This window comes from Aquila chrysaetos, chromosome 5 (assembly GCF_900496995.4).
Source record: "Aquila chrysaetos chrysaetos chromosome 5, bAquChr1.4, whole genome shotgun sequence".
NCBI lineage: Eukaryota > Metazoa > Chordata > Aves > Accipitriformes > Accipitridae > Aquila > Aquila chrysaetos.
This window is the reverse complement of record NC_044008.1, coordinates 22,536,840-22,550,997: the sequence shown is the minus strand read 5'-3', so window position 1 is coordinate 22,550,997 and position 14,158 is coordinate 22,536,840. Positions and strand designations below refer to the sequence as shown.

General features: G+C 40.1%; 1 protein-coding gene across 1 annotated transcript in view; it reads left to right on the top strand.

Moving 5' to 3' along the window:
• TUBGCP6 (tubulin gamma complex associated protein 6) overlaps nt 1-14,158 on the top strand; it is a 45,501-nt gene that overhangs the window by 9,405 nt on the left and 21,938 nt on the right. Inside the window, 9 exon segments of the mRNA XM_030012960.2 lie at nt 1,348-1,415; nt 1,897-2,167; nt 2,806-2,896; nt 4,500-4,585; nt 5,641-5,694; nt 6,306-6,390; nt 6,832-7,017; nt 8,830-8,993; nt 12,597-13,404. Of these exon segments, the coding sequence (XP_029868820.1) occupies nt 1,348-1,415; nt 1,897-2,167; nt 2,806-2,896; nt 4,500-4,585; nt 5,641-5,694; nt 6,306-6,390; nt 6,832-7,017; nt 8,830-8,993; nt 12,597-13,404 (1,813 nt within the window).

The window sequence follows — 14,158 nt, the reverse complement described above, 5'->3', positions numbered from 1 at the left end:
CTCACTCAAGGCTGAGACAATCCTGCTGTAATCAAGGCAATGCCAGTTAATAACAGCCAAATTTGGGAAAGTATGTAATTGCAAGGATTAGTTCTTCAGACTCCAGGGCCACTTCAGTTCCTGTAGTAGAACAATAGCTGGAGCTAACCTTTCTCTTATCAGTGAGAGCTGATGCTGTGCAGAGCCAGTCTTGATGACTGCTTGTTTTTCTGGAATGCAGAGCATTGAGGCCTGGGGTGTGAAAGCACTCGACTGTGTGGAGCTGTACCAAGATAATTAAACTTCGGGTCTGACTTCTTTTTGGAGACAGTAAGATTGTGTTTGCACAGTGGTGAATCTGACCTAGTAAAGCATTCTGAACCTGGAGCCTGAATCAGTCCTACATCTAAACTGTCTTTCTCTCTACCTGTCTGTACTATCTCCTCCACATCTCCATGTTCTGTCCTCAGTCTCTCTCCCACCTCAGTAGCTGTCCTGTGCTTTTTTTTCAGCAGTAATGCTCCTCATGCATTTTGGTGGCAGCACCTACCAGTTGGCTGTGTTAGTTAAAACTTGGAGCTCAGATCAGTCAGGGAAGCAGCGTAGATATACATAGGCTGTGAGCAGAGTTGGGTTTGGTAAACTCTGGTGGAGCAAAGCTGGTTATTTTGCTCCCAGCACATCCCATAGCCCCTGTATTACCTCTTCATCTTCTCTACCAACTGTAGTATCTCAGGTTGCTATCATCCTAGGTAATGGAGAGTTGATTATATTTATTCATTATATCAGTCCAGCTCCTGAACACCTTACAAATAATCTCCAAGGACAGAAATTGTCCTGGATTTAACATGACCTGAATTAATGTTTGTATGATAGCTAACATAATAGGACATTTGCCTATAGTGCTGCAAATACCAGTGATAATAAAAAAGATTTCAACACAAAGAATAGCAGGGAATGTGATTTACTTGGTTCCTGAAGAGATAGTCTTGCTTTAGAGGAAATCTAATTACATCTTTACATTGTGTAGATAAAATCTCTGACAGAGCAAAGACAGACGAGTGAAATCTTGCCTTTCCTGAAGTCAGGGTCAGGGTGCTTCTTCCAACAGCAAGGTCGGGATTTCACTCAATGTGTGTACATACTGCATGTGTTCTTCACTTTTCTTTTTTGTCTCTTGTATCTAATCTTTTCAAGCAATCTCCTCATTGAGCCTTATTCTTTTTATCTTTCTGTTCTGCATTCTTGGAATAGACCAGAGCTTGTTCATTTTCAGTTGGATTTTTTGTTTTTGCTTTTTCATTGTGGTAAGTTATGGTTCCTATATTTTCATTAGTGCTGATACTGTTAATCCTGTTTCTTTTGTAGTGCTGTTGAATCTATTCAAAATGTGAGAGCAGCACATAAACGCTACTGGAAATGGTTGATGTATGAAGGTAATTACTCTTCTCTTTCTTCAAGCAAATGTGATTGGTAAATGGATTCATACAGAAATTCAAAATTATTAAGATTAATACCAGTGGATTAAAATAATTGAACTACCAATTATTCATCAAATGACTGGTGAAGCACTGTGAGGCTTCATTCAAGGCCATGTCCTCAGCTGGTGTGAAAAGAACTTCTGAAGCTGGCAAACATCACACCAAAAAGTAGTGCTTTGATATCTTTGTTTGAGGATACGGTTTTCTGTGTCAAAAATATGGCCATAAGATTTATTATCATAAATCCTTTCACTAGATTAAAACAAATGTAGCAGCAGTGAAAACATACATGGCAGGAAACATTGTAGCTAGTGTATGGAGATAAATATGCATACTATGAACACAGAGGTACTCTGTTTTGTAAATAAATGTAACCAAATATTAACAGACTGCTCAGCAAGCAATACATGTCAAACCCCTCTTTTTTTTCCTTTAGACACATCATTTTTACAAAATTTGAGCACCAAATCGCACTTACTAAAGAAGGCTAATCCAAATCCCTCCATAGAACATGAATCTAAGATAACTAACAAGGATGAAGCTGTCAAAGTAGAAAGGTTTTTGGAACTGCACATGAAAAATATTCTATTTCCAGTCCCTCCCATCAAAACAGCAACAACTGACTCTAAAGGTTCAGTACATTTGCTCCCTGTACCTGTTCATTTTGTGAAGGAAATGGACAAAACTGAAATAAAAGCTCTTGTCAGGTTGGTCCTACCTATTTAATTTTCAACATAATTATGAGGATGAGAGGTCTCTGTACAGGCTGTCATCTACCTCTCTTTCTGCCATGGTCATCTTCTTGGGCTTAGTCTACTCAATTATAGCCAGAGTTGCTTTCTTTGAAAAATGAAGACATTGGTGTTGGTTATCACCCATAGCCTTGAAGTCCTTTAAAGAACTAATTAGAATACTTTTAGAGAAAACTATTTCGATGGAGATAGAACATTTAGTGCAAATGTATTCATTTAGAAAGAGATTTTGCTAGGAAGGTGCCTTAAAGCTGTGTTCACTTTTAGCTGAAAAAAATACCAAACTGGTCTGATTTCAGAAGCTCAACTTTTTGTCTTAGAAAGTCTAATTTTGAACAAAATTCTATTTCCTGAATACTGTCAGACATTTTTGTTTTCTTTCCAGTGCAGAATGGAGGCAGGTTCAGAGAGCTCAAGACTGTCAGGCAACAGTGTTGTCATCTCCCTTCTAGAGCTAGGTTTTTGAGAATGAATGTGTAGCACCTATACAAAATGTACCCTGTCAATACTAACTGCAAAGTACCCTATCAGTGTCCTCTTTGAAAGCATTATTGCCTCTAACCTAGTTTTTCTTCATATAATTTATTTTACAGTGGCTTTTATGCAGACATTGTGAAAGAGGACAAAAATTTGCTCTCTCTTGGCAGTATGTTGGCCATCCTGGATAAAATTCTTAAGAAGGAGGTAATAATAAACTGCTTTGATCTTGGGGGCTGGGGAGAGAGTTGGATTCCTCTGATTTCTGCTTTTACTGTATTGTCATCCAGATATTGGTTACTATGTAGTTCACAACCCCACTAATCTCAGCTAGAATGTGCTTAGCTACAAGAATGAGTATGCAAGATGAGACAACTACTACTTAGGGATAGTTGTTAACCCCAAGACATCTTTCTAATGATCTTTGGGCAAGACATTGTCCTGCTTTTCTGCAGTCACAGCATGACTCAGTCATAACCTTCCCATCACTCTCAGACACACAGGTGAGCCAGGCCTTCACTCTTCCAGTTGAGGGTAGCAGAAGTTAGTTTATCAAGCACCAGTGAGCAGCAACAAGAAAGCTGAGCAAGAAGTGTCAAAAATTTTCCTGACTCAGTGTTTTGCCTTCTGTATTTAGGAAAGAATTTACTTCTGCATTGCCCTTCAGTACAAGATGCCACGCTATGTGCAGCTGCACCCACTTACCATTATTTGTACAACAATTTACTCAAGAGTAAATTTTGATTTACACACACACGCACATTGCTTTAGTAGAGCTGTTGAAAACACCACTGTATGCTGTGATTCTGAACAGAGTAATTCCGATTCAGCATTTTGATTCTTGCAGCATCAGAAATGAAGAGAAGGCAGGCTTAGAGTGTGCACGTTTGTATTTTTGCTTCTTCAAGTTTTTACTCATAGAGAAAAACTGCATACAAATTAAGAAAACAAAAGATTATTACATTGTAATAAATAAGTCTCTCCCTTGGAATGAAAAGCTCTCTTTATAGTACCAGGCCTGCGAGGAAAATTAACTGCCAGAATGACCTCTTTCTTGTAAGCCATCTTCTTGCTGTTGGAAGTCATGTATGTAGATGTCAGGGACAATTTTCTAACATGATAGACTGCATATACCTCTAGGAAAGCCTATAAGTAGATTAAAAAAAAATGGTAACTGGCAAAAAGAAAGAGAGTTCTGAACTTTTCACGAGTTGCAGATGCTAAGCTGAGCTTTTTGTGTTGACAAAGAGGAGGAGTGAGGAGGGGGAGCATGCATTAGCTTTTTGCATAGCTTTCCTGTAGAGTTCAAAGCACTATACAACACAAATTAATACTGAAAGGTAGACTGAGTAATACTGTCGTTGTATTTTCCAGAAAGGAATAGCTTGCCTAGGTTAAAGGAAGAGTCAGAATTAGAATTCAGGGACAACCTCCTTTTCATAGGGTGTATTTTTCTGGTGCAGTTTGCCTACTGGCACACTGAGTGTATCCAGTGTGCAGACTATGGAGAGAACCAGTAAAGATGACCTTACCCTGCAAAAGCTATTTTTACAGTTACCTTTCAGCATAGCACCATACTTTTGAAGTAACAGAACAATCCTTGGCATAATAATCAAATATGGCCTTTCTGTAGAAAATTAATTAATAACATTTTCTTAATGCTGCTATGATAGATAATTAAGATCCCTTTCATACAGCTGTAGCTTTGTTTGAATGATACAGATAAACAAGTAAAAATACAGTTGTTACAAATAAGAAATGACATCTTGTGCAGCATTAATTATTTCTGAATGAATAATATATTTTATAGGCATGCAATGGAATTGCAGAATCACCCACATGTTCTGTTTCTGTTGCTGTTGCACTAAGACATTCTGTTCGTTTTGGATTTCAAAGGTAAATTTGTATCTTTTGCATTTGGGGCCCTTTGACGAAATGTAAAAGTAAGATAAAAGTGTGTGAAATACGGCAAATTGCCTTTGAAACCTTAATTTTAAAACAAATAACATCTCCATATGCATAGCATTTTCAGTATGTTGTACCAACATCATTGTATATGCGAGCAAAAACCTTTTGCCTTACACAGCCACTTGCTCACTACCCCCGTGGTGGGATGGGGGAGAGAATCGGAATGGTAAAAGTGAGAAAACTTGTGGGTTGAGATAAAGACAGTTTAATAGGTAAAGCAAAAAGCCATGCACACAAGCAAAGCAAAACAAGGAATTAATTCCCCACTTCCCATGGGCAGGCAGGTGTTCAGCCATCTCCAGGAAAGCAGGGCTCCATCACATGTAACAGTTACTTGGGAAGACAAATGCCATCACTTCGAACATCCCCCCTTCCTTCTTCTTCCCCCAGCTTTACATGCTGAGCATGACGTCCTGTGGTCTGGAATATCCCTTGGGTCAGTTGGGGTCAGCTGTCCCGGCTGTGTCCCCTCCCAACTCCTTGTGCCCCCCCAGCCTCCTCGCTGGTGGGGTGGGGGGAGAAGCAGAAAAGCCCTTGGCTCTGGGTAAGCACTGCTCAGCAGTAACAAAAACATCTCTGGGTTATCAACACTGTTTTCAGCACAAATCCAAAACACAGCCCCATACTAGCTGCTATGAAGAAAATTAACTCCATCCCAGCCAAAACCAGTACACTTACCAAAGGCAAAACATTTGCAAGGATGACTGCTGTGCTAGCCTACATTTTCTTTGTCAGATTTCGATTGGTTTTGGCTTGAGGACATTTTCTTGGTTTTGTTTTTTTTCCCCAGTATTTGGTGGGAGAAAAGGTGTTCCCTTGAGCTGTCATAAATGTGTTTTTTTTATACTTCTAATGGACCAGATTCAGAAACAATATGCATTCTTTTTTATGCATCTAATCTACGTGCAAACTCTTTAAACAAGTTGCAATAATTGAAAAAAATTACTTGTAAATGTATGGGTATTTTTCTTTGTTTTCTGCAGAGTGCTTTGTATATTTGTTGGAGACATGGAAATCATACCGAACACAGAAGATGGGTGAGGTTTCTCTTCAGGGAGTCAAATCCCAAACGCTTTATAAATGTTCATAAGTGTCCATATATATGATAAAATCTGCACTAAGTAATCAGTCATGAGCTGATGTTCATTAAGCTTAGCTTGAGGCAAAATACAAAACATCCCCAAATATATCTGTAAAGACAAACTGCTATCTCTGAGTGCCACTTTATGCGTTTAGTGGTAGGTTTAAAGTATAATCCTTCTATATTAATTGAAATTTAGATTGTTATTGAAAATAGAATATAGAAAATATAAAGTAATAAAGAAGGCAGTTATTAGCTATATAGGGTGTACTCCCTTATAACCGCAGGGGGCACATACTGCTGATGCTGAGTTCTTCTTGAAAGTCATCTTTGCTTATTTATAACTTTTTTTGCCACTTCCCCTTTTTCTTAAAAGTAAATCTGCCCATAGTCTTTAATACTCTTTTTAAAAATACCTTAAAAAGGATTTCAGTTTTAATTATTGTTTACATTACGGCATGTAGTAATGCAAATAGTTACTTGCTCCTGTGTTATGAATTAGTATTTAAAGAATGATGAAAGAACAGATCTTTTTATCTTATTGGAAGCTGTGCTTTTTATTTACAGAAAAATACTCATGATACATATTTGTGAGAAAGAACAGTCTGGAAAGACCAGATCCAAACACTATATTTCTCTAAACTGGAAAGAGGTAAGATTTGCTTTCTGGAAACAACATAAGAGGACAACTCTTTTAACAGAAATAATAGATTATATTTACAAATTCATAAAATGACACTAAGAATTACATCCCTCACTGCAATTTGGACCTTTGAAAATACTTCCTTTTCTTGCCCTTGCCAGGGTACTACTCCTTCACAGATCTTTAGAGTGTATTAGGATGCATAGGTCTGAGGAAACCTTTAGTAGCTACTATAGGTCATCTTCAAGAAGGCAGAGTTACAGTGCAAAGACACTAAAGAAAAGATGAGTAATCTGCATGTTTAATAGGAAAATTGCTGTGAAAAATAGATCAATATCCTGTTTCCTAGGTCAATCAAAAACTTCCTGAGATTCACATTACTGTTTTGTTTTATATCTGGGAATTTGGGGCTTTACATTTGTGCTAAACAGTTTCTCGTTGTTGTTAAAGGATGCTGAAGGAAATGACTTCTTCTCTGCTGTACTTGGATTCATTCTTCCTGTAGCATACAGTTATCAACCTAACTTGACCGTAATAGCCGTTGGACCAAATAGGAGCCTTGGAATAAATGGGATTTCTCTGCTATTTTCTTTACTACAAGGATTAGCCGAGTCTCGAATTTTTGCAGTGATCGAGGTAAGAAGTGGTGCCAAGCAGTGGTACTTCAAAGTACCTAGGACAGAACTCAAATCAAGCACTAGTATGCTTGGTATGAACCGCTTCAAGCTGCCCAGTAGAAAATATTGGCTGTATCTATACTGTCTTTGGTACCCCTGAGTTCATGACGCAAATAGCCCAAGCTTCTCTCTGGCCTGAGAAAAAGACCAGACACAGATGCATACCAAGCTGTAGGCAGCCTGCATGACTGAGCAGCTGAGGCATGAACTCGAGCCCATGGTGATGTCTGTAGATGGTAGATGTTCTGACAGTTTGCCACGGTTTGGGGGTTAACTTTCCTTTCCACCTGGAATTCACAGCTCAGAGTTGTCTCCTGAAAAGAGACACTTCTTGTCTGTTGATTATATAGCCTCTTTCCATCAAACGTGATTGAAATCAGCCCATTGTCCTGTTTATCACAAACACTAAATTTCCTATCCTTCTCTCCCCCATGATGTGTACTTTATTACACATGACTTCCATCGCACATATCCTTTAAGTGAACTTTATTGCCATAATACATAACTGAGGACCAATCTACCCAAGCTCTGTGTTTCTGATAGAGAGCATGGGAAAGGAAAGAAAGAGTTTACAGATATTTCCCTAGTCTAGTGTTTACATACACTACCATGTTAAGGATTTCTGTATCCAGACCAGAGTGTGGTAAAGTGCAGGCGAGCGTATCTTCCATGAATTTGTCTAATCTCTTAAAGAGCTCAGCTTACATTCTTGGCTTTTGCACATCCTGTGGCTGTGAGTAACACAATTTCTCTGTGTGTTCTGTGAAACACTAACTTTTGATTGCTTTTATGCCTTCTAGTTCTCCTTCAATGAGAAACAATGAATAATTGTTCACATAAGCTTATTCTAATCTGTTCCCTAGCAAGTATCCAATTAAAGATATACTATTCATTAAGCTGCCCATTAAGTGGATTTTGACATACTTTATCCTGTAGTCTTCTCGAATGTTATTTGTTTTAATTTACAGTGCTGATACATAAATCGTCTAAGCTAAAATAATTTGTACATTGATATGCAGTATACATAAATAGTGTATTTGCACATTACTAATTAGGAGTATGAAAGGGAAAGATTTATTGATATTCTGAAGGGTAAACTCAGAGATAAAAAGGAAGTTGGGCATACATCTCAAAAAAATTACTGATACTTTTATATTGGTATTCTGCAGGTAGCTCCATAACAGGATTATGTAATGTGCGGGGATTTTCTAATGCATGTGCTTTGCTTTTTAGAATAATTGAAAAAATACTTCTATCTCTTAAAAATAAAATAGAGTTACAGTCTTCCAAATAAATGTTAATAATTTTCATATACTATTGACACATCAGAATATAATTTCTGCAAACAAATTATATTGATTTAGACTGTCAGGAGTCCAAAAAAGTCACTTCTTGATGAAGCAAAATATATCACTGTTTTCTACCAATAGAAAGTAAATGATGCATGAAGTAAACAAGCTCCATGCTGCCCTTCCCTCCTAACATTTTCTACCTTTAACCCAGCACTATTTCTTTTCAGTCACAAAAGGAAAACTGATATTCTTTCTCTAGTTGAAAGAAACAAGTTTTACAGGAGATAAAAATTAATTTACCTTTTTCAGAAAAAACTTCTCCATTTTGACACACTTTTATTTGAAAATGGAAAGTTGCTCCTTCTTTCTACTAATACTAGCAACTTAATTACAAAAGCTTGTTTTAAAATATTTCATGTATTACTGAAACAATGTTTGGTTCCCAGGAGTATTTTTTTCTCCTTCTTCTTCTTCAATAGGACACAGAGATAAATGTAATGCAAAGTGTAGCCAAAGCATTAGTGGGTGCTTCTGCACCTCACTTTGGAGTTTATGTACCTCCTACCCAAGAAAAAGTAAATAAAATAAAAATATTAAGAGACCAGTTTCAACAGGAATGGAGAATGCTTCAGTGTTCAGGTAAGTTGTCTATTTTTATCGTTAGTTCTTATTAATGTATGCAAGTTTCTGAAAAGATGAAAAAATACAACTGGATCCTGCAAGTCAGTGGGATATTAAAGTCAGTGGGAGCACATTGATCTAATGTGAAAAGGATGAAAATCTGAATGCTTTTAATTCTGCCACTTGAGCCAGAAAGCACTGAATTTCACAGCTTAATGACTGTACCCTTGGGAACTTTGAATACTGTTACTCCAGAATTTTGAAATGAAACTACCAAAATACGTGCTTAAAGAATGGTTAATACAATGTGCACTGGCTCTGATTGCTAACATATTTTCTGAATATAGTGTCAAATCAGGTGACTTTTTTATACATTTAACTTGTCCACAAATAACTTCGCTTAACTCAATAGTGATTAGTCATGCTTAAAGTACATTCACAAGTAGCTGAGGATCGGGTACTGCATTTGTATAGGAATCAGATTAAGCAGGTATGTATGTTTTCAAGCATACTTGTCTAGAAACATTTCTCTACTGAATAACTTTAGTTTTTCAACAGAAAAAGCAGTGATAAAGGTGGGCATCTCTCTCTGAAAGAGAATGCCCTGCTGTCTTTCAGAAGAAATGCCAAAGAGCAGTGGTCTGGTTCCAATTAAAATGTTCTTACGGGGTTGGGAATTGTGGTATGAGCTTGATTAATAACTGTTTTTCTAATTGCTGTTCTTTTCAGTGAAGGATGGGATTTCAAGAAATTGACTTCACTTCAGAATCATTTTACACAGCAGAAGAAAAAGAGAATGTGTTGCTGTTCATGTTGCCTATTAAATCATCAGGAAAAGAGATGGTCAATCTCTAGAGTAAGAGCCATTCACAACTCTCTCCTGTCTTTTAAAATACTTAAAATCTGTTATTTTCAGATAGAGAATTGTGCTTGCAAATTCTATATTGGCACTAATTATTCAAGACTGACCTTTGAAAACAACTCCTGTACTTCATTACTGCAAATTGGGGCTGACGTCATTTGTGACATTGTAAAGTCAGGCTTGCATATGCAGTAGCTTGACTGCGTGAATGTTAAGGAAGTCCAGAATACAGGCATCTGAAATAAGTAATCATAATAGCCAAAACATTTTATTATTATTCAACATAATACCAGAGTGCTTGCACTGCTGCCACCACCACCATTTCATTGGGAGTTTAAACTTAATCTGGAGGACCTGCTATTAATGAAATTTCATTTCATAATCTGATTTAAAGGATTCACCTAACATGGTCTATTCTTTTAATTTTTCTAATGAGTAATTTTCAATTGCAAGAAGAAAAGCAGCTGAACAGCTATAGTGTATGCATTTCCTACATCACACCTGTGATGATTAAGTTTAATTTCCTGAACTATGCAGGTCATGAGAGAAAAAAGAAAAACATTTAGCATATATAAAATTACAAATACATAATCGAACAAAATAGTGTAAAGAGGACTCCACTCTGCCCTCTTTTCAAACACAAATTGTCTAACAAATAAAACCCCCAAGCCCCCAGAGATTTGGTAGTGGCCTAAGGCTGACATCATGTGAATTCTCAAAATTAAATAAACATCCTGAAGCAATAGCCATAGTATGCCTAGTTTTTCAGCATTCCGGATACGATTTAGTGCTCATTTTCAAGAGCACTTTTCTGTGACTGTGACTTCAATAATGTGACCTTTTGATTTCAAACACTTCAAATCATGTTTGTACTGGCGTTGCTACTGGGATCAACTTTGCATAATTTGAATAACTAAAGCTGTCTTTGCAGTTCTCTTTTTATAACTGTTCCCACCGATTCCCTTCTCGTTCATACTGCTTTTCGGTTATTGCTGGATAGGAAATGGTACCCGATCCTTGAACATTTTGAAATGAAAATCTGTTTCAAAAGAAACTAAAAGCCACGTCAGACATTTTTCACAAACAAAAGCTGACGAACACAAAGATGTTCTGCTTCAGTTCAGAATTTCTTTGAACTTAACTTCAAACTCTAAAAAGTATTTATTTTAGATTAGAAACTGGGCAACAGCCAAACTTTAGCTTCAAAACTTTTCAGAACAGGAGATTTGTTGGTTTATTTTTCTCTCCCCCACTCTCCTCCCTGAAAAAAAAAAGTTGTTTTTTTTCTAACAATTAAGCATTTTCAAGGAAAAAGCATTTTCTCAGAAATATCTCTGCTCATTCCCTTTTACTTGCCTTCGTTCACCAGTGTTTCTCCAGCCAGCGTTTGAACGATACCAATGTTCTATTTTGATATGCATTTTTCTAAGATCTTGATCGAATTTATCAAAACATGAACTGAGAGTAAAAAACCCGTGTATTCTTGGTAGAATTCGCGTGCAAATAGCGTCAGAAGACCGCAGAGTGACGTTCCGCGGATCGGCACGCAACGCAAGCGTGGCTTACTGCTTTCTTGTAAACGCAGCGACAACGCTGAAGGTGAGCATGGCAGGAGCGGCTTAAAAGCCGTGAAGCGTCTAAACGGGCGGCTTACGCTTCGGCGTTCCAAGCCCTCTGCGGCAACGCTCCTCTCCCTCGCTCCCGCCCGGGGCCGCGGCGTTACCGCAGCGGCGCTGCGAGGCCCCGGCGGCCGCGGCGCCTCCTGCCCCTGCCTGCCCGTGGACGCGCGCCATTTTAGGGACCACGGCAAACAGCCGCCTTGCCTGGGGCTCCGTCCCGGGCAGCGGGGCCGGGCGGCCGCCCCCCGCCGCCGCTTCGTCGCCCGCGCCGCCGCCCGTCGCGCTCGCGTGACGTCGGCGGCCGGCGCTGAGGGAAGGGAAGGGAAGGGAAGGAAGGAAGGAGGCGGCGGCGGCGGCTGCGGCGTCCCGCGCCCGCCGGCCCCGGGGGAGCCGCCCCAGGTAGGGCGAGGGGCGGTGGGGAGCGCTGGGGCGGGGTCCGCCGGGCCCCCCTGGGCGGGGGAAGGGTGGAAGGGGCTGGCGGTGGCGGGGCAGCCCCGCGCGGTGCGGGGGTACGCGGGGGAGGCTGCTGGTGCTGCCGGCCGTGCCCCGGCGGGGGGCGAGGAGGGGGGCTGGCACGCCGTTCGCGGGGGTGGAAGGGCTGGGCCCAGCTTGATCCTCAGGGCAAGCCCCCGCCGCCGGGAGCTGCCCCGGGGTGGTGCCGGCACCCCCCGCAGCTACGGGGTGGGTGCTTCAGAGCAGCCCCAGGGATGGCCGGTGCCGCGCAGGCCAGCCCTGCGCCGCCCGTCAGCGGCCGCGTCTTCTCGCCCGCTCTCTGCGCGGCCCCGTGGCTTCTGCCGGGGGCACGGCGCGGGTGGGAGGGAGGTGGAGGATGTCTCCTGGGAAAAGCTAGAGCGGTAAAGCTTTTGGAGGTGTTCCCACATGAATGCTGTTTTAGACGGGGACAATCTTCTCCTTTCTATTTCAGACTGCTGAGCAAAATCGGGCGTCTGGAATTAAGCTTGCACCACCATCGCTTTGCTGGTGATCAAAGTCATAGTGTTATTTTTATCGCTCATGTCCTAAATGTGTGCTAGGTCAGTTTTCTTCGCTCTCATTTTGGGCTGTCTCAGTTTAAGTTGAAGCGTACTCATCAATTTCTCCTACGCCTTACGAGTGTTTCTTCCTTTTCCGGTCTTTTTTCCAGGTCTTCGCATGAAACCAGAGACCCAGACCGTAACTGCTGTAACCTGACGATTTGATTTGAAATGGAGAGCATTACGCAGTTGTTCAATGATTTGTGTGAAGCACACTTGACAGGTTTGCCATGGAAGGTCCACCTGGGTAGGCGGAAGATCAGCAAGAGAAGGGCTAAGCAAAATCTGAAAAGGGTTGCTTATAATGCCCTGTTCATAAACCTTTTTCAAGACGAGGCTCGTAAGCTACAGTCAAACGTTTCCAGGCTTCCAGTGAAAAACAAAATTTTGATGCTGTCTTTCAACTTGAGAGTTGGTGGCCTAGGTGCTCAAGCAGATAGACTGGAGAGCCTTGTGGAGGAACTGGAATCAGCTGAATGCTTACCGTTTACTGAAGTTAATTCTGTCTTGGATCTCTTAGTACAGCTTGCTGGAACGGGTCCTCCTCAGCTTGTACCGCAAAAAAAGGACTATTTTCTGAACAACAAATATGTTGGGAGAAATGTCAAATATCAGGGTTATGATTATTATGATGTAAGTGTATTTGAAGCTGATATACAATCTCTAATAACAAACGAAGAATGTCAGTTCAACGACACAATTCAAAAGACGCTTCAGATAATGGAGGCTGCACCTGGCACTGGACTCCCTGCCATAGGGTTGTTCTCACAGAACTATCCTGCTGGTGACAAGTTTGAGAAAGAAACGCGGGTCTCACTCTTTGGTGCTCTTGTCCATAGCCGTACGTATGATATGGACATCAAGTTGGATTTGCCACCAGTGCCTGACAATGCAGATTTGTCTGGACTTGCAATTAAAGTATGGTATCATTTGTTTTGGACTTAAGAGTGTATACATGCCTTCAATATGCCACTTTGAAACTCTAGTTTAAAATATAGGTAGTCTAATTTGTAATAGAAGCATGCAGTGTTGGAATTTAAGTGGAGCAGGGATCCTTTTCTTTGCTGAGAACAAGATAAGCTTTTTGGATACAGAGATGTATGACAATGAAAACCTTGGCCTTGTCTTATAACTGTGTAAAAAAAAAAAAAACAACACATCGTGTGGCCATAGGCTTTATGAAGTTAAGCCATCAGCTATATCTGTGCCTTCCCCACCCTGGTAGTCTTTTCCTTGCATTTTTGCCTGCTTTGCGTATTGAACTCCTTTGCATTGTTGTTTACTTGTTACTGTTCAGCCTGACTGCATAAGCATTCCTGTCTGAACGTATGTGTTTTACTGTTCAGATCATGTTACCTAACTTGTTGTATTTTCTTCTTGGCTTGTTGTGTCTTAAAACATTTTTTTCAGTTACTGTATTTCATTGGACCTCCTGGTTCCCACTGTCCTTTTACCTTTTCAGTGTGCACAGTTTCCATTTATCTTTTTTTCCCCTTTTGCTGTCCATTCTGTTTATTTTTGCTGTGTTTTATTCTCATAGAGGTACTAGTTAAACTTGTTGGGGTTGTTTTTTTCTTTCTTTCCATTTTTACTGTGTGTAGGTAGGTTTTTTTATACTTCTGTACTTCTGATCCTAATTTTGTTCCCTCTACTTAATGTATGGATAGCTCTT